The sequence below is a fragment of the Lepisma saccharinum genome, chromosome 13, assembly GCF_977018435.1.
Source record: "Lepisma saccharinum chromosome 13, izLepSacc3.1, whole genome shotgun sequence".
NCBI classification, from domain to species: domain Eukaryota; kingdom Metazoa; phylum Arthropoda; class Insecta; order Zygentoma; family Lepismatidae; genus Lepisma; species Lepisma saccharinum.
This window is the reverse complement of record NC_139241.1, coordinates 63,354,868-63,376,711: the sequence shown is the minus strand read 5'-3', so window position 1 is coordinate 63,376,711 and position 21,844 is coordinate 63,354,868. Positions and strand designations below refer to the sequence as shown.

Genomic DNA, 21,844 nt, shown 5'->3' with positions numbered 1-21,844 from the left:
TATTCTAAAACTTGTGGTTAATTACGAAGATGAGAATGAACGACTTGATTTGATTTTGTTTAGTTATTTAACGTCGCCTTTCTGTGCAATTTTGGCTAAGAGCGGCGATGGGAATGAATGGTGATAAGATGAAATGGAAGAAGGGACAATCACAAACATACAAGGAAGACACAACACGAGCCCAACACAGGATTATACTGGCTGTGAGTCCGGACACCAGAGGCTCCTTCGTCGGAATACAGTCCAGGATGTAGTATATGTAAGGGAGGTAGACATTTGGATGCCTTCGAAAATGTGACCATTTACACCCCTAAAACCATACCGATAATTACCTATTGCATTATGTTCCTGCACGAATCAAATCAATGCAAAAATTTGGAACAGCGTTGCAGAAGGTTCAATATCACAATCTGGCTTATTTGTTGTCAACATGCACATCTACACCTTTTGCATGTAACAATTTGTGACAATTGTGCAAAATATCAAATATCCTAAATGAAACACGCTCTGATTGACTAAACTTTTACCTTTCCTAATTTCATGCTTTCAGCTTGCCCAGCGAACGAGAAGTACATGGATTGTGGAACAAGCTGCGAGAAAACGTGTGAAAACCAAAACTCACTGTTGATGTGTACAATGATGTGTGTCCCAGGGTGTTTCTGCGAAGAGGGCTATGTCCGGAAGACTTCTCATGGACCATGCATTCTCAAAGAGCAGTGCCCACAAAGTAAGTAGACTGAAGATGTTTAATGCCGTGCAATGTTTACTCACTTTATTTCAAAATCTTGAAACGCAATTTGAGGAATGCGACGAAATAAACAAACCTTGTAGTTCTAACGCAATCTTTCACGGAGGAGTGGAACTCAAAGATTGAATGAAATTAGAACTGTTGGTGCATCGGCACATCGGCTATTTACACCCGTCACATACGGAGCCAACAACACATCTTTGAGGACTGAAATTTATATACCCAGGTCAAAGGCTGAGGCTGCAAAGGAGCACTCAGCGCATGTAAGGACGAAGGTCAGGACAACACACAACCTCATAGAGGATTATACTGAGTGTGGGTCCTGACGCCAGAGCCTTTTTTTCACTGGAAAAGCTTAGTTTACCATGCAGTATTACGTGGAAGAGGGGTGGGTTGACCTTTCGTTGGCTAATATCATAATCTTGCCTGTAGTTTGTTAAAGATACGACGGAAGTCAAAATGATTCAGCAATTCTCCTCCATTTAAGAATTAATTGACTTACATGTTTTATTTTACTTCGCTTTTCGGCGCTAATCGTGTACATGAGAATGAATGGATGAAGGGACAGGGAACAACATGAGCCACACAGAGGATCATACGGCCTGTCAGTTCAGAGGCCATAGCCTCAGTGTATTACTTGGAAGAGATTAAGAGAGGTTCACATTTGACTGTGTCCACAAAGAGTCGCCCGTTCCATTCCCTTATAAAGTTTTGGATTATTAAAAATTAAAGTAACAAAGTTTAAACCAGAATTCTCCTCCAGACGAAGCACGCATTGTTGAAATGTCAAGCTCAGCATGTCTGATCGCAGTTGTAACAGGTCTGCCCAAGTTTCGGCGTGCAGTTTCCATATTGTTCCATTTCAGTTCGACGTGAGTGGTGGCCACTCGGCCCAATTTGAAGTGCGTGTGCATGGTAACATAACGAGCCACACATCGCTATCTGTGCAGAATTTTTTTGCTTAGAGAAGCATTGCTGACATCGTCCAACCGACCTACTCTCCGGATCTCGCTTCTAGTGAATTTAGCTTGTTGGCCACTTTAAAGTGGGCATCAAAATAAAAATTGGACAGAGTATGGCAACGAAACGAACGCCAAGTTCGACCTCTGAAATATTCCGAAAAAAGCGCTCTGCGGTTCTTTCATATCAAGATCGATGGAACAAGAGCGTTCGTGTGGAATGGCCTTACTTTGCAGCAGACTAGCTAAACATTGCCTTCTGAGATCGCATGAAGATAAGCTTTGACTTTTGTGCCAAATATCACATATCCTATGCATGAAGCACGCTTTGATTTGCTGAACTTTTTGCTTTTACCTTTTCCAATTTTACCTTTCAGGTTGCCCAGCAAACGAGAAATACACGGATTGTGGAACATCCTGGGAGGAAACGTGCGATAACCAAACTTCATTGACAAGGTGTACAATGATGTGCGTCCCAGGGTGTTTCTGTGACAAGGGCTATGTCCGCAAAACTCCTGGTGGACCATGCATTCTCAAAGAGCAATGCCCGAAAAGTAAGTACATTGAAAACATTTTATACCATACAATCACTTTATTTCAAATCTTGAAACATAATTTCACTCATAATGTGCTTTTCCGACCACACCTATTTGATGCATCAGACGAATGATTAATATTATTCGATTTATGCATATTTTGGTTAATCACGAAGATGAAGATGCGATAAGATGAAATTAATGAAAGGACAATGAAAAACACACATGGAAGATCACAATACAAGCTCTACAGAGGATTTTGTTGCTTGTAAGCCCAGACGCCAGAACATCGTTAATGTGGGAAAATGCAGTGCAGGGTGTTCTACGTGGAAGTGAGGCTGATACTTGGGTGCTTTCTATAAAGGACACTACCTGCACACCATGCAGTGATCCTGAAGAGAATTAATGAATTACAATAAAATTGTGGTTGCGTCGGCACTTAGGCTATTTCCCCATGTCACATTATACAAGGCTAAGCTCATTTCCACGACTAAAATCAACACGTCTTTTTTGAGGACCCTATGGCAGATCTGCCTGGTCATTGATCAGAAGCTTTCGTACTCCAAGCTTTTCATCCCCCATACGTGCCTTTCCATGCAGTCGAAGCTCCATTACTCTGTTGGAAAATTCACCAATCTACACCCATAATAATCAATAATAATAATTTTGATAATAATCAAAATCTAATTATTGATAACTCGTTTGAACCAGTTTCCAAATTCAAGTACTTAGGAGTAATACTAACAAATGAAATTGATATTAAAGAGGAAATAAAAAGCAGGGTTAATTCAGGAAATACAGGTTACTTCTCTCTTCATAAACTTTTGTCTTCTCGTTTAATATCTAAGAAACTAAAAGTTAAAATATACAAAACAGTAATTTTGCCTGTATTATTATATGGATGCGAAACTTGTTCCCTTGCATTGAAAGAGGAACATAAATTGAGAGTATTTGAAAATAAGATCGATCCTTAGGAAAATCTTTGGACCTAAAAGGGATGAGGAGACAGGTGAGTGGAGAAGGTTACATAATTTAGAACTACATAATTTGTATTCATGTCCAGATATTATTAGAATGATAAAATCAAGAAGACTTAGTTGGGCAGGCCATGTGGCACGAACGGGAGAGGAAAGAAGAGTTTACAGGATTCTTGTTGGGAAACCTGATGGTAAGATACCTGTAGGAAGGCCAAGACGAAGATGGAGGGATAACGTTGAGATGGACCTAAAGGAAATCGGTAGGGATGGAAAAGAGTATATAGATCCTGCTCAGGATAGGGACAGATGGAAGGCCTGTGTTGCTGCAGCCATGGATCTTCGGGTTTAGGAAGGCTAGATAGTTAGTTAGTTCTATACCCATGACCAAGGTGACCCATTTAATGGAGAATTTGGAACATGAATTGGAGCAGAAATTTGTCCCATGTTTAGCATGGTGTCTGATCCCAGGTGCACAAGGGACTGGAGCAACTAAATACCCTCATTATTCTGGGAATTGATTTCTTTTAAAGTTCTAATTGCAGCCGATTAACGGATTAGACATTTCCCCTATAATCTTCATCAGCACAACCCGAGAATTGGCGAGTTCCTCGTTGTCTGCAGGGAACGTTGGTCACTATTCCGAGGCAGAGAATGAAACGCCAGCTCCTCTGTCATCGATGGTGCCCCAGCTCCTTCTAAACAACAAGTACCTCTCCATTTCTGAGATTGTCCAGGTGAACATAAATGATACGAAATGTCTAAACCGTGAATCGGCTGCCACTTTAACTTTGACAAGGTTAATTCGAAGAATTATTCGGGTGTGCAGCAACTGCACCTCCTTCCTAACCTGGTAAAAGACGACGGTGGAAACATTTCGACGAGCTGTCTCAATTTCCAGATGAACCCATTCCAGCTCCAATTTGTGTTCCATACTCTCCACTAAGTGGGCCACTGTTTTCATACAGTTGGCTGTAGATTGTGGAAAATTTCCAATTGAGTTTTCGCATTTCGACTGCGAATGAAGTATGAACGTTTTTGATCAATGACCAAAAAGGGATCGGTCGTAACACATTGAAAAACCGAGGCTGTAAAGGGGTACTATGCACATGTAAAGACAAAACACAGGGCAACATAGAATCCTACAAATGATTGCATACGCCAGAACCTCGTTAACCTGGGCATGGGCAGTTTATCAGAGTGAATTTGTGTCGCTCCTGTCAACACATGCCTTTTAAGCACTATACTATTCAGTCTATGTTATAAAAGTCTACGTTGTTAAGAATTAGTATTGAATCTTTTCTCTAAAGATTGTTAGATTTCTTTCCATAAAAGTGTTATTGTTAATGTTACAATAGGTAATGAGTTGTTTACTTAAATCAAGAAAAAATGCTGAAACTATAGAAATATAAAACAACTATGTATTAACCATGGTAAATTGTAAACAAAATTATGATATCAAAGAGCTAGACTTTTGTAAGCCTAAGGGACAGTCTCCTGGTTGCAGAAAGGCTGATGGTTCAGGGGACGTTGGGTAATATCTTGCTTCAATCTTCGAATTGGCTGATGTACTTGTGCTCCATTTGGCAGATATTTCACAAACCCAACTCTGAATAAGGCGTTCTCCTGCATCATCAAAAAGACCAGGGTTATAAACTTCGGTACAACTAATAGGTTTAGGCCTACAAGTTGTATCGGGTGAATCGTCTGTTTGAAAAGTGTTTGTATATCATCGGAAGTTTAAATAAATCTTCGAGTAAAAGATCTTAATTATATTTCATTTCAAACCTACATAGGTGATAATTAAAAATAAATCCTGCATCACATACCTCGCAAGGGCTTGGTCCTACTAACCCTTAGAAGCCTTTGAGAAGTCCGATAAAAGGGTTGTAACCGACTAACATAAAGCCCTAAAAGGCAGAAGGTGCGTGTCAAACTACGTGGGAAACCGGTTGACATTTTATTCGTTCCTTACCTATAGTTTTAAAACATATTATGCAAAATTATACCAGCTGAATACTACTTATTGGTGGTGGAAATTCTTCAATTTGATTCTAAGATAGTTTAGATAGATCGCATGACATTTGCACATATTCAATTGATAAGGCAAACTTTCATTTTAACATTTATCTTTTGCAACTCCCTGTTTCTAGCTTGCCCAGCACACGAGAAGTATACGGATTGTGGGACAGCCTGCGAGAAAACGTGCAAAAACAAAGATGCAATGGTGAAGTGTACATCGAATTGTGTTGCAGGTTGTTTCTGTGAAGAGGGCTATGTCCGCAAAACATCTGGTGGACCATGCATTCTCAAAGAGCAATGCCCACAAAGTAAGTATCTCGAAGATGTTTTAATAATGTGCAATATTATGTCAATTTATTTCAAAATGTCGAAATGGAAATTTACTCATAATGGAGCTACGTTGCCACGCCTATTTGAGAATGAGTCAAAATGGACAAAGTTTTTCGGTTCTAGCGCAATCTTTCACGGAGTGGAACTTAAAGAAGGAATGAACTAAAAAATAAATGGCTGTCGAGGGATACTCAGCACAGCTAACAGCAAAACACAGAACAAACCAAACTGACAGATCATTATGGGGGATGTTCCTGGGTAAACAAAAAAAATCGATCTGACAATTCGATTATTATCGAAGGCGGGGATGAAACTTCCGGTTTGGCCAAGTTCCCAATGTAAACAAGTGGGATACAGATGTCTTCAAGTTTATTTTGTTATAAAAGATCGGATACAAATTGGATTACTTCAAATTTTTAACCGATATAGAGAAATAAGGGTACCTCGAAAAAATTGGGAAGTTCCCGGATCTTTTCGATGCAGATATAAGGGGCAATAGTAATGTTTTCATTTTCCAAGGCTATGTTGATCTTCTACAAATAGTTTAGTTTTTGATACGACTTCTGCAGGTTGAAATTAAGCTTTCATTAATTATAAACATTGAAATTCTTCGATTACAACAGTAAAAGCAATAATAATAACAATTACCGCAGTTATAATTGTTATTATATACTTATTACCTAATTAAATAAATGTTATTCTAAATTTATTATTATTGTTGTTGTTTATTATCATCATGCTATTCGATCCACAAGCTGAGTGAATATCCAGCACAACTATTTCCATTAATTATTTTACATTTTATAGTTACTATACTGAAACGCACAGTTATTGTATTTTGTTATTAACTTTTGAAAGTATCGTTCAAAAGAGAATTTTAGAAGTTAGAAAAATACTCATAAAGTTTATATTGTGTGACCTCATCTAAAATTATAATTTTTCGAATTCTGAAAACTGTGGAACCATTTTTTTCGATATAGTGCATTTTTTACATTGATTACTCTGTTCGAATACTAACCAAGTGAAGTTTATTTCTGCTATTAACAATAAAAACAACAAACTTTCTGCTTTTTTGTTGCTTGAAATGAACGATGCGATTTCCAGGGGAAAGAGGGAGGGGTGGTCGATGGACCCGTTCGACACTCCCTCCCGACACCAATGGAGAGAGGTCTAACTACAACCAAAAGGCAAATGCGTTAAAATATGATTATAAACAGTTCTAACTTTAAATCTAGTCAACACATGTGGGTTAGACAATTATAATTTTCGAAACACGTAAGATATTTTCATTTGATTTGATGAAGTGCCGACTACAGAGCCTACTCCCTCGTGTTTGTGTCCAATATTTTCACTTTACTGCCTGAATCCATTGATTTTTCCTTTTTAGGTTGTTTTACTTTATTTACTCTTCAGGGGAGATTAACCTGCCTTGGCTCGACCTGTTACTTGTTTTCGTTACTTCCACAGGCAAATAATTAGCATAAGACTTAAAAAATTAACATTGCGGTTCAATCGAATTAAAGAACATTGAATAACTACCATATTCTTTATCATGGATACTAGGGAAAACTCAGTTCTCTTATCTTGAATGATAACTCAGACGTTGAGTTTAAAAATATATAAAAATATTATTTATTTCGTTGATTTAATATACAAAGAATTACATAAGAAATAACCCCCACATAAAAAAAATGACTTGATCCTCTTTAATTGAAGCAGTGAAATAATTTTCTCAAATATAAATATAAGAGAGGTTCGTATGCTGGCCTAGACCAGCAGTACTAGTTCAAAAATGTATCAAGCTTGTCAATTGTATACATGGCATGTTTCTCTAATTCCCTCCCCTTCTTGTTTATAATGAAAATTGCCTCGCAAAAAGAGACTAGAACTTTTTCTTTGAAATTACAACAGCTATGTATGCGCTATTCTGGAAATTATATAAAAACAAAACTGTGACGATTCTCTTTCCACCCTGTCACTGTCCCTTTTATCCCAGATTAAATAGAAACCGGACCCTTGACAGTGTCGAATTTACAAATTTAAACTAATAATTTCGCGCAACAAGGTACTTGGCTTGTCACCAACGATTCATAGATACCTGAGAACAATTATTTGTTCCCTGTCTCATGTTGAAACTAAAAGCCACGCAAAGATTGTCGCCTTTTTTTTTTTAAGACACTGCCTTTACACCTTTGAACTCCATGATATTCCTTTCAAAACAGGAGGTGCAGTCCCCGCCCGTGCCAAGGAAGCACAGAAATGTAAGCATCCAGTTAAAAGCTCCCATACTGACTAGAGTTGATTAACTGATTTATTTCTTTAATTTTATTTCACTTCTCCGTCAATGGTGGTGATATATTTTTCAGGTTACTTTGTAAAGAGAATATAGATATAATCCAGTTAATGTTGCCTGATATTAATGATATACAAATTTGGCTAATAAACAATGTGAAGATGAAAGGTTATAAGATGAAAATGTTGAAACGACAATCACAAACAGGACAGAACACAACACAGGCTCCACAGATGATAATACTGATTGTAAGGCTAGACACCAGAGCTTCGTCAGTCTGCGAAATGCACTCCAGGATTACTTTGTGGAAGAGAGGTTGATAATTGGGTGCTCATCGATAGATTTACCCCCTACACCCCTACATAGTATAAGATGTTGACATTTGGATGTGCTCAGAAAGGTCACCTCATATACTGGCTATGCAAGCCAAACGCTAGAGCTTCGTTGGGCCTCACAAGTGCGATTTCTCTGAGTGTACTATTCGAAAGAGAAGTTGACATTTCATAATTATCTGAATGTTAGTAACAATGTTAACTACAGGTATACTTATTTCAGCAATAAGTTTCGAAAGAGCACCTTTCAGCTGAAGAAGTGTAGCAACAATTAGTACAGAATTTCGGGAGGCACCGTGTAGTATTTGGTTAGCGCACCGGATTTGTAGTAAAAATCAGTGGTCTGTTGTACCACCATCAAAAATAAATGTATTCGCCTGAAGACGAGAATAGAGGCGTAGTGTTAGAATAAGTATGAGTAAAAAGTAGACAATGAATAATGTCCAATAAACATTTCATACTAAGATGACATTTCGTTGAGAGTTCATAATCTTGCAGTTCGTTATGGATAGTTTTAGAATATGGTATGCAAAATAGTACCCACTGAACGCTATTTGTTGGTGATGGGATTCTTCAATTAGCTTCTAAAATATGTTAGATAGATCGCATGAAGAAATTCTTTACATTCGCACAAAATTTAACGTGTTCTATGCATGAATCAACTTTATTTTGCAATTTTCTGTTTACAGCTTGCCCAGAACACGAGAAATACACGGATTGTGGAACAGCTTGCGAGGAGTCGTGCGACAACCAAAATACATTGGTGAGGTGTAGAAATAATTGTGTCGCAGGTTGTTTCTGTGAAGAGGGCTACATCCGCAAAACTCGTGGTGGACCATGCATTCTCAAAGAACTGTGCCCTAAAAGTAAGTACCTTGAAAATGTTTTCATGCCGGGTCACTTTTTTTAAAAATGTTGAAACACAAATTTACTCATAATGGAAGAACATATTGAGCACACCTAATTTAGGAATGATACGAAATGGACAAACCTTGTAGTCCTAATGCAATCTTTCACGGAGTGGAACTGAAAGAATGAAAGTTGCTGCGTTGGCAATTAGTCTATTTGCACGTCTCACGTTATACTGGGCCAATCCACAGATGTTCTTGGGACTGAAATCTCAAAGTAAAAAGCTGAAGCTCTAAAGGAGCACTCAGTACATTTAAGAACAAAACACGGAACAAGAAAACCGGACAGAATATTATGCTGGTTAGGCTTTATACATTGATTGACTTGTTTTACTTCATTTCTCTTTGCTGTCACTTTTGCTAACGAAACCGTATGAAGACGAAAGGTGAAAGATGATAGGGCAATCACAAGCATACAGGAGAGAACACTAAGCAGGTTACATAGAGGATTATGCTGGCTGTGAGTTAAGATGCCAGAGCTTCGTCAGTCTACAAAATGTAGTCCATTGTAGTTGGGTGTCTACAAAAAAGTTCATCCCTTACACCGCAAATGGTAGGAGATGTTGATATTTTGGTGTCTTCAGAAATGTTAACTCATACAACCCTATACTGTGTGTGGGTCCAAACACTATAGCTGCTGATAAATGCTTAACATTTATTTTTCGCAATTCTTTGCTTGCAGCTTGCCCAGCAAACGAGAAGTACACGGATTGTGGAACAGCCTGCGAGGAAACGTGCGAAATCCAAAATCCAGTGATGACGTGTTTGATGATGTGTGTACCAGGTTGTTTCTGCGAAGAGGGCTATGTCCGCGAAACTCCTGGTGGACCATGCATTCTCAGAGAGCTGTGCCCAAGTAAGTAGATCGAAGATGTTATAATATCTTTCAATAGTTAAACACATTATTTCGAAATCTTGAAACGGAAGTTTGCTCATAATAGGCCTTTTCGACCATACCTATTTGGGGACAAGACGAAAAGGGACAAACAATTTCGTCCTAATGCGATATCTCGCGAAGTAGGGTACCACTTACCTTCTTAGGGTAATATCTGTATGTGAGAGCCATTTTTAAAAAAAGAATAATATATTCGAACAAATGCTAAATTATTTCTCAAGAAGAAAGCTTTCCAGTTTACACAATAATGATCAGTGGCGTAGCGTTATAGTACGCCCGTACGCCCGGCGTTCCCAGATTTAAAATTTCAAAAATGCTTAAATGCTGTGATTATAAAGTAAAACGTGACTAATTTCATATATGTTTGACCTTCATGGCATTACAATGGCTATTTTGCGCGATCCGCTTGCAACGCTCCACTCTCAACACTCGTTCTAGCATCTCTTTTCAATGCCTTTCCCGGCCGGACGCCGAGCAGGTTCGGCGTACAGGACTCCTATATTCCTTGCTGCCTTTATAGAGGGAAAGCTTCCATTTCTACAGCATGCGCGTAAATAGTCTCCCTTACGCCGGCTTACGAGAGGTCTACCGTGATTGGTTCATGTGACCCTTCCTGCCTTCTGAAACAGACGACAGCGGCAGAATTCCTACCCGGTTCTTCGCTCTTCGCGCTCATGCAACCCGTGCTATGTGATGCTACAATACGCAATATTGACTGACGTAACTTTACCAATCTCAAATATACTGCTTCTTAATGGTCACTGCATTGTATAATTTATCGCACGAACAGCGATGTGTATTAGAAACTAAAAGATCAACACAGTTTTTGTCAAATAAGTTGGTGAAGTCCTCGTGATAGAAATTCAGCCTGTGGCTGCTCTACCACTTAACCCGCAAAACCATTATTTTCTATTGTATTTTTTCGTTATTTTCTAACTACTTAACATTGTGTGAATGGAAATGTTTAGCATTCATTTGAAAACTCTTAACATCGAATGGTCTCTGGAGAAAATTATTTTAAAATGTTTATCAGCATTCTCAAGATGTAATAAACAGTGGTCTGAATTACTAATCGGCACTGTTACGTCAGTAGAGTGTACGATATTGTACATCGACTCTGCTTTCACAGTGCGCCAAGACGACAGAGGTCCCTGGTTCGAATCCCGGGGTGAGCACGGGTGTTCTTTGTCAGTGTCCCTTCATCAATATCATCACTCATATTCATATTCGCAATTAACCAAAAGTGGTAGAAAAGCGAAGTAAAATAAACCAAATCAATCAGTAGTTGGATCGCCCACAACAATGACGTCTACTGTTGTGCAGAGGCGCTTGTGATTCAGGTAGGTTTTTAATGAGTTGCGTCATGCAGAAAGATATAAAAAAAGGTATAGAACACCAGAGTTCAAAACATCTGTGGCATAGTGAGGCATCTAATTTTCTAGCTAAAACATGCAATGATGATGTTTTATTGAAAACCCAGCTTACTTCAGGCAAATAATACCCGTGGCGACTAATACCATAAGTAAATTATTAAGCAAGAAAGGGCCGACTCTTCCTTCGGACTTGGCGTTCCCACCCGAAATGTCCATGCTACGCCACTGGTAATGATACACTTACAGTATGATAATTGTAAGTTGTTTATTTGTAGTAGCTGTAGTTTTGTAATGAAGGTCGTAATTAAGGAATACTGGAAAACATTTGCGTTTAATTACTCTTTGTACATCTCAATCATTAATCAGTATATCACGTAAGTCTCTATAAAAATTATCATTGCTGACTTGCTTTCCTATTTTCTGCCTGCAGCTTGTCCAGTCAACGAGAAGTACAGGAGTTGCGGAACAGCCTGCGAGAAAACGTGCGACGACCATGATTTAGTCGTGTCGTGTACAAAAAATTGTGTCCAAGGGTGCTTCTGTGAAGAGGGTTACGTTAGAAAAGTGCCTAGGGGAATGTGCATTCCTGTAGAGCAGTGCCCAAAAAGTAAGTATAATGGAAATATTACTGTTATGGATTATTTTACGCTTGCAGTCACTTATTGATCGAATTTACAATTGTGGATGCGTCAGCACTTAGGTTATTTGTACCCGTGACATTACCGTAGCTAAAATCAACACCTGTCTCTGAGGACTAAAAAGTCCTTACCCATGTTAAAAACTGAGGTTAGAATACTCCGCATATATATGGGTAAAACACAGGAGAACATACAACTGATCACATGTCCAGACGCCAGAGCATCGTTGCCCTGCAACACTACAATTACCGGAGTATACTATACTATGTCCCGGGAATCTCTGGAGCGAGCGAACGAAAACAAGTTTCTGCGCAACTGGTGACTTGAGGAACCTCGACAAACAAACTCGTGAGATGGGAAGTGAGGGCAGCTACCAGCCATTTGCAGCAGTGCTCACAGTTTTGCTTTACCAAATCGGTTTCTTCCTTTCTATTCCGTTATGCGCGCCCTTACTCCACAGATTCCAGAGATAGAGTGTATGTGGACGTGAGGTTGACATTTTGGTGACTTCAGAGGTCACCCATTACAATGTCATATTGATGAATATATTTGTAGCTGTAGTGACATATGGAAAGTAAAAATATTACTTTCAACAAAATGTTTTTTGTTATCCAGTTTGTCCACCCTACGAGAAGTACTCTGACTGTGGTACAATGTGCGAGAGGACATGTGACAACTATAAAAAATCTATGATGTGTCCAGCAATGTGTGTCCGTGGATGCTTCTGCGAGGAGGGCTACGTGCGTCATACCTCAAATGGGACATGCATTCCGCAAGAACTCTGCTCAACAAGCAAGTATTTTAGCCTTTACTAGTTTATGGATGAATTAATTAAATTGAATTAATGGGTTCTACCGGGAGAGAATTCCTTATCTGAAATTATTGCCTGAAATTTATAAGAGTTCGATGTTGTGAAGGGACCTGCGGAGGATATATACAACATGTTAAAAAGGTGATGGGACACTAAAATACTTCCTCGGGGACAGTGTGAAAAGCCAGTGCGGCTCAAAAATCTAAAAACATTAGAACTACGTCATCATCCCCAAACAGATTTCAAGGAGTAGTAAGAATGATAAATTTGTCTGAGGACAATAAGAGCGGCATATTCGATAAGAATGCTTACAGTAACATTACATACACCCCAGAGCGGATGATCCAGGTCTTGAAGCAAATTATTATGGGAGACGACTGTGGCTAATTCGAAGCCGAATTAATTTTAATTCTTCTCTGCGGGAAGGACGCCATGTGTCATTGACAACGCGGAACTCGTTTTCCCTTATCTCTTCCCACTGTTCCTGCCAGATATATATATGGACGATATCCATGCTAAAGGTCCCTGGCCGTTAAAAGTGGATCAGTACACAGCCGCGGGCATCAGCAGACTTGGGAGCAGTACGGCTGCTTTGTTCGGTTGAATGTCCACACGACTTGTGACTCAAGAAGATGTGAACTACACCGAATAGAAAGAGGGCGAACCGGGGACCTAGGAGACCTTTCAAAGGACGAAGTCAGTACAATCAACCATCTAATGTTCCTAGCACCTACATGTACAGAAGCGTTTATTTTACTTCGCTTTTCTGACAATTTTGGCTAATGGCAAAGATAAGGGTGAATGGTGCTTATTGTCCCCTTTATAATGAAAAGATTAATTTACATTATCGTCTGTTTTGATAACTAACTGCCGGCGTAGAAGGGCCATTCAGCACCACGAAAAGGGTGATACCAAAATTAAGAAATAGGATTGATCTGGCTTCAAGCTTCAATGAAGGCGTCATCTGAGGGGGACGCCAGAGAATGTTAGTCTCCAAATTCCGTACTACGTGGAAGAGGGGGTTGACTTGGGTGTCTTCAGAAAGGCTCACCCCCTTACATCCCAGACAGAGAGAGTAAAAGGAAGAATGCTAAAAATTCTCCTGCACTTTGTTTTTTTGAAAAATTATTAGTGAGGAATATCAGATTTGTTGATTAATTAGTTTACTCATTTTGCTTCGCTTTTCTGCCACTTTTGGCTAGTCGTGAAGATGAATATGAAAGATAGTATGAAATGAATGAAAGCACAATGACAGACATGGACAAGACACAAAACACAAGCTCCACAGGGGATAATATCGCCTGTGAGATGATTGACTGTTTGATTTTAAAATTATGGGCAAAACGGGGATACACTTCTTAACTAAAACTAACATAGGATTATGCTGGTCGTGGGTACATACGCCAGAGCTTCGTTAGTCTGCAAAATGCAGCCCACGGGGTACAACGTCGAAGAGATGTTGACATTTGAGTGTCTTCTGAAACAGCCACTCCTTGCATCACCCGTTATAACAACTTAGAGACTTAGACTATCTAGGATTCTGGAAGAAAGGACTTGTAGGGCCAATCATTAGCAATGAATTACAAACTCTGGTAAACTGGTTATTTTAATATGCTTCACCTTTCCACAGATTGTCCTTCCGATCAAGAAGTGTACAAGGACTGTTCCTGCGACAGAACGTGTGAAGATGTGGTCTTGAATACCCCATGTAAAGACCCTTGTTTAGACGGCTGTTTCTGCAAAGAGGGATTCGTCCGCGAGTTCTCTAATGGCCCTTGCATTCCTGTAAAGGACTGTCCAGGCAGTAAGTGATCTAGGAGTTAATTTACAACGTGTACTTTTGAAACTGTGATATGTATAAAAAAGCACGACACTTATTTTCTATTCTTTCGCATTACGCGTTTCATTATACAGAAAATGCATGTATTGGAAAGGCTTTAATTGAAGACCTAAATAATTAACTGATTGATTGATCTGGTTTATGTTATTTGGATTATTTCACTGCAACTTTTGGCTAATCGCGAAAATGAGGATGAGTGATGATGTAATGAAAAGACACTCGCAAAGAATGTTCATGTCCAGACCGGTGCGTCATAGCGGTCTGTGCTAACCACTCCACACCTTAATAATAATCGCGATGTTAACAAAAAGGGCTCTAAAAGAAAATGTGTCTGTTAATAACTGCCTAACTCAATTTTTAAAACTAATACATTCATTGATTAGTAATCAATGATTACCTAACAAGAACTAAAACTATACTATCTCTGATTATACCTTGGTTGAAGCTGAGGCTGTAAAGGGGCAATCAGCACACAAGGACAAGCAGGGAACAACAGACCCCTTCTTCATCTTTCGGCTCTACAACTCTATGTGCGTCTTGTCCTGCTCAATGATTTTCATCCACTTTCATCTATCTTGGACACATTTTTTCCAATTCTTTATCTTAAGTGTTTTCAGATCTTCAAGTACATCATCTTCCCATTTAATTTTTGGCTCTCCTTTTGGTCCTGTTGAGATTGGTTTACACAAGGTTATTTTCTTCGTTACTCTGTTTTGCTGCATTTTTTCTGTGTCCTATCCATGCAAGTCTTCTAGATTTTATTTCTCTCACAATATTTTTGTGTTTAATCAAGACTCAATCTCCACGTTTGTTTTTTTTTCTCTTCACATTTCATTGTCAATTTTATAGTCAAGCCAAACATTTTCTGCATTATCTTTCTTTCAAAGATCAAGAGTATTTGTTCAATGTGCTTTTTTAATACTTAGGTTTCACAACCATAGGTCACCACTGGTTTTATAATTGAATTATATAGTCTCAACTTGGAACGTTTTCATAAGTTTTGATGTACCGTAAATAGGAATTTATGTGCATAATATGTGTGTACAGTCGTGGAAAGAAATACTTTCCCTATAAGACTACTGGTATTAACGCTCTGTGGGGGAAGTACTTTTTCCATGACTGTACATGGCTGTAGTGCAGAGAAGTAGTTGAGGTTGACTTTTGGGTGCCCTCACCAGAAGGTCACCCCTTACACTCCTACAATGTTGTTACCAATTTTGGGTAAGATACATGCAATGCAATTATTAATGTAATTTTCTGTCAATGCAACTGCATGCATTATCAATATATACTGAATGTGGTTGAAGCTTTGTCAGCATAGTCAATATAATTGATTTATTTGGTGTTTTAAGTCCACTTTATGCACAGGAAGGCTATTCAGCACTGGACCTACAGTTTAAAGTGGATCCAAACCACTATGTGCCTTCATCTGGTATCGAACCCGGGACCCCTTGATTACAAGGCTACGACGCTACCACTGCGCCATCGGGGAGGCATATAGTAAATGTAAGTGTGTGTGTGTGTGTGTGTATAAGTATATATATGTATATACGTATGCATAGTTAAAATTATTGCATGATTTGTACGCAGTTTGCCCACCATATGAAAGATATGTCACCTGCGGAAAGGTGTGCGAGGCAACATGTGAGAATCTCCATTCGAAACAGGTGTGCACCTTGCAGTGCAAGGATGGCTGCATTTGCGAAGAAGGCTACGTGCGTGAATTTACGAATGGACCATGCATTCCGAAGGACCAGTGCGTTCCAAGTAAGTAATTAGTCTACAAGGAAATGCCATGCTTCGCATTCACATCACTGTATCCTAAGTAGTAGTGTTACTCTTATAGTTGAAGCCCAGATAATCATATTTTGCTGTGTAAATAAACTGACACCACATTAACTTAATACTTATATTATTTACAACTGTTTACTATTTTTACTTCTTATAGAAAATAAAGTATTTTCAAGCTGATTAAAGTTCAAAACAACTACTGGAAAAGGGGGGTGCAGTGGCGCAACCCCAAGGGGGGCAATAAGCATTGCCCCTTCCCAAACCTTGGATGGAAATCAATTCTAGGGGTACAAACATTGAGGTAACAGAAAGCAAGACTAGTAGAATCTAAGAGTAACAGGACAATATAATATTCAAGATGGAATTAGTTTTTACATCTTTTTTGCATTATTTCTTCCAGACGGCCAAGAGCACCTGCAGGGTGGCACAATGGGACATTGCCCCCCTCGATATCAAAATTTATACAAATAAAAATAGATTTCGTAACATTCGCGGGATCTGCTTCTCTTAGTCTTGTCAAGTTCAGAGTTGTAGCTAGGGGGCGGCGGGAGTTGGCCCTGGGCGCCGAACGATGTAAATGAAGAAAATTGTAAAAGGCAATGCCATGACGCCCCATGAATTTTTTGTGCCATATTAAATCTTTTTTTTTCAGTTTGCAAAAATTTGGATCTAAAAATATTGTTGCTCGCTTCGATCGCAATTTTCTTCTTTCCTGTAATGCATTGAAAATTTTGAGAGAGAAAAGTTATGAGTACTAAGTACTTCAGACTCCTGCTTACTCCATTGTCGTAAATGAAGAACGCAATTGTTTGGAGGGAAAAAGCGCGGCACATTTCGGAGACAATATATTTATTTATTCGTTATGGTGCCTCTATGTTGCTATATATACGCATGAACGCAATGAAACTAAAACAGTGTGATAAAATTAGGTTTTTCTTACCCAACTGAACATTCATCAAGGCTTTTAGCCCTTTAATCAGAGGGTCTGCGCACGCCTATGAACTCTTCGTACTACGTAGTTCCTCCCGGGTTTTTTTTTGTGGGGGGGGGGAATAGAGAAGAATACAGACTTAATGTCTCACTAGTTTTCAAACACTAAATACCCAGGAAACAACTTTTACGTTCACAGCCAACACTTCATGGTCTGTGCAGCAGGCTGCCTATGGCTTTGTTTGCAGCTACCTTCCTATCCTGTAGTCTCTTACCTCATTACACTAGTAATGAAGTGTTTCCAACTCAATATCACTTCCATCTATAAAGGGGCGCGATGTTCTTTCGATTTTTTGTGTACTAGAAGATAAGAGATTTGAACGTAAGGTACTTTTAGTAGTTAACTATATTTTCCTTCTCCCAATCTACCCACAGGTTGTCCTTCCGACAAAGAAGAGTACAAGAAATGTGGCTGCGAAATAACCTGCGACGATGTGGCCTCCAAAACTTCATGTAAAGACCCCTGTGTAGACGGCTGCTTCTGTAAGGAGGGATTCGTCCGCGAGACTACAGATGGCCCTTGCATCCCCGAAGAGGAGTGCCCACGCAGTAAGTGATCTAAGAATTAATTTACTTCCTGAAATATGGTGTATACAGATACAAGAATCGAGCCCCTCAGACGATGGCGAGAATGAAAATGGCCCAAAGGAAGGACAGGAGTAGGAAGGTGGTCGTACATGTGGAAGATAAAATATCACGGCGACCGCTTGGAAGGAAGTGGTGGGGAAAATAGTCGAGTTGATGGAGTCCAACGAAAGAAAGCATGAGAGAAACTTTTGCATAGGCGTGCGCACGGAGGGGGGGGGGGCAAGGGGACAGTTGCCCCAGTATTCATGAACGGCCGCAGATTTCTTCAACTGAGTGACAAGCAAGGTATTTTTCCAAGGGTATATTACCCCGATAATAGTGTTACCCTCTCAAAAATCAACACTTGAATTTGAAATTATCGCATTAATGTAAATTTCTATGACTGAAATCAAATTATACCTGTGAAATATATACTCTCAGCTCGACATTCGATTTCTAAGGGGGAGGTGTGGTGAACCTTGCTCCCCCTTCCAGACGTCCATGTTCCTACATTATTCTACTTTCACCTAGAAACTTAGTGTAGAGGAATCTTATCGCTGTTATTAAACGATATTATACTCTTAAAGAAAATAAAGTATTTTCAAGCTGATTAAAGTTCAAAACAACTACGGGAAAAGGGGGTGCAGTGGCGCAACCCCAGGGAGTGCAATAAGCTTTGCCCCTTCCCAAACCTTGGATGGAAATCAATTCTAGGGGGCAAACATTGAGGTAATAGAAAGCAAGACCAGGGGCGAAGCGTAGAGGTGCTAGCAGGGTAGGCACAAAAGTGCGATAATATCCATTAGCTACTTGCTTAAATCTGTAAAAAGAATGGTAGGGGGTCTATGTCATGGAGAGTGGTTTAATGTCTCTCCAGGCCGCTTCTTTACTTGCTAGTGGAGTAACGTTTTCAAAAGTGTTGTTACCGGCCATCAGTACGATAATTATGTCTTAGACGTTCTCCTCCCGCCCACCAGATGTCATCGATCTAGATTTTTGTTCATTTCGTTTTCTTTGTTTGTATTTTTTTCAACCCCTGATTTATGCACACACCTCCAGAAAGAACTAACAATCATGAGACATCGCGAAAATCCAACGAATAGTGCTCGAGCCCTGTTGTGAATTCTTCATCACTTTTTCTAAATTTATTTATTTATTTTGCAACACTTTTTCCTAAATTTATTTATTTATTTTGCAACTCTTTTTTCTAAATTTATTTATTTATTTTGCAATGAGGTGAAAAGGGATAGAAGAACCCCATAATTTCCGGGTCAGTAAGACGTTTGCCGTGAGCAAACTCGCACCTCCTCGCACCGAGGAAAACACCATTGTTATCTGTTGTCTAACTAAAGGAATGGTTGTAGTTAATTCCAGTCTTGGCTTTCTAGATACAGTATGTAACATTCTTATTCGTACACACGGATTTTCAAAGAAAATGCTTTAATATCTGGAAGGAAATACACTCTTTTGAAATTGTTTCTTTACAATTCAATAACTAATATCATTAGGAACATAAAATCTTACCCAAATTCTGTATAACCAATGACAATAATAAATTAAATGAAACTGAAAGAGAAACATACCATTTTTTGTACAACTTTTCTATTCGTACACTTAATAATACAGTATGTAACATTGTTATTCGTACACATAGAATTTCCGAGGAAAAAATGTCATGTCTACTAGTAAATATAATCATTTTCATATGTACCTGGAAATTAATGTAAATGAAGGTTTCAAAAACAAATGTCAATAAAAATGTGTGTTCAAAGTATATAAACAGAGCATATAATTTGTGTGAAAAGAGAAAAACACGCTGTTTCATGCAACATTGTTATTCGTACAGTCAAGAGTTTCAATCTTCCTCGCATACAGCGCCACCGCTATTCGGGCGATTTCGTGCAATTTGCAACTTCGTAACAAGTTTGAACATGCAGGCGCGCTCCCCGTCAAGCTGAATGCTGGCGTAGGTATTGTTATAGGCCTATCGTCTATCTATCAGCGTGTTCGAAATGGGCAAGGTGAAGGAATTTAGTTCCCATCTGAAGAATGTTATTATAAATTTGTCCCTTAGAAGTTATTCGTTAAGAAAAAGTTGGACAAACAGTCAATAAATCACACTCCACAATTCAATACAAAGTAAACAAATTTAGAGAGGAAGATTCAACACAGAATGTGCCGAGAAAACCAAAAGAGAGACGGTTGAATAAACGTGATAACGTGATAAACGCTTTATTTTAAAAAGAGTGCGAGAAAACCCCCGACTAAGTGTTCCTCAGTTACGGCCGTTAGTAGAAAATGTTGCTGGTAAGACGATGTCCGATCAAACTGTCCGACGTGCCTTGTGGAAGCATGGAAATCATGGCAGAATACCACGAAAGAGGCCGTATGTAAATAAGGTGAATCGCAGGAATATACTTTCATTCGCGAAAGAGCACATCCACAAGGACCAGGAATTTTGGGATAGTGTCATATGGTCAGACGAGTCCAAGATTAATATATACGGGTCAGATGGGATAAATAGGGTCTGGAGAAAATCAAATATAGACAATGATCACATTAGCACAGATCCAACAGTTAAACACGGTGGTGGGTCATTAATGATTTGGGGCTGTATGTCGTCCAAAGGTGTTGGTACCATCCAGTTTATTGATGGTATCATGGATGCATATGTCTAATTGGACATATCGAAGAACAATGTAAAGCAGAGTGCCCAAAAAATGGACATTCCGCCCATCTACAGATTCCAACAAGTTAATGACAGTAAGCATAAGGCGCGAGTTAACATGAATTGACTAATATGGAATGTGCCCAAACTACTACAAACACCAGCTCAAAGTCCAGACTTAAATCCCATTCAGCATTTATGGGCTATTTTGAAAAGGCGAGTCCATAAAGCAGGCGCCAAGTCCAAACAAGAGTTGAAAACTGTTGGGAAAGCCGAGTGGAATAAAATAAGCTCTGAAACATGTCGGAAACTGGTTAATTCTATGAAGAACAGGTGTCAAGCAGTAATTAAAGCCCAAGGATACGCTTCAAAGTATTAGAACTGTCAGTCAATTTGCTCTGAATATACTTTTCTCTTTTATATTATTAAGTGTACGAATTGAAAAGTTGTACAAAAAATGGCATGTCTCTCTTTCAGTTTCATTTAATTTATTATTGTCATTGGTTATACAGAATGTGGGTAAGATTTTATGTTCCTAATGATATTAGTTATTGAATTGTAAAGAAACAATTTCGATAGAGTGTATTTACTTTCAGATATTAAAGCATTTTCTTTGAAAATCCGGGTGTACGAATAAGAATGTTACATACTGTATAAAAGAAAAAAGTATATTCAGAGCAAATTGACTCACAGTTCTAATACTTTGATGCGTATCCTTTGGCTTTAATTACTGCTTCACACCTGTTCTTCATAGAATTAACCAGTTTCCGGCATGTTTCATAGCTTATTTTATTCCACTCGGCTTGCACAACAGTTTTCAACTCTTGTTTGGACTTGACGCCTGCTTTATGGACTCGCCTCTTCAAAATTGCCCATAAATGCTCAATGGGATTTAAGTCTGGACTTTGAGCTGGTGTTTGTAGTAGTTTGGGCACATTTCATATTAGCCAATTCATGTTAACTCGCGCCTTATACTTACTGTCATTGTCTTGTTGGAATCTGTAGATAGGCGGCATGTCCATTTTTTGGACACTCTGCTTTACATTGTTCTTCAATATCTTCAAATATGTGATATAATGCACCCTGGAACACATGATTCACTAATTATTTGTGCCTGACATATGCATCCATGATACCATCAATAAACTGGATGGTACCAACACCTTTGG

At 38.9% G+C, this 21,844-nt stretch overlaps 1 protein-coding gene across 1 annotated transcript in view; it reads left to right on the top strand.

The window, feature by feature from the left end:
* LOC145996791 (zonadhesin-like) overlaps positions 1-21,844 on the top strand; it is a 55,457-nt gene that overhangs the window by 2,124 nt on the left and 31,489 nt on the right. The window contains exons 3-12 of the mRNA XM_083133325.1: positions 551-727; positions 2,085-2,261; positions 5,371-5,547; positions 8,884-9,060; positions 9,785-9,958; positions 11,801-11,977; positions 12,624-12,800; positions 14,450-14,623; positions 16,250-16,426; positions 17,816-17,989. Of these exons, the coding sequence (XP_082989451.1) occupies positions 551-727; positions 2,085-2,261; positions 5,371-5,547; positions 8,884-9,060; positions 9,785-9,958; positions 11,801-11,977; positions 12,624-12,800; positions 14,450-14,623; positions 16,250-16,426; positions 17,816-17,989 (1,761 nt within the window). The remainder of the gene's footprint in view (positions 1-550; positions 728-2,084; positions 2,262-5,370; positions 5,548-8,883; positions 9,061-9,784; positions 9,959-11,800; positions 11,978-12,623; positions 12,801-14,449; positions 14,624-16,249; positions 16,427-17,815; positions 17,990-21,844) is intronic.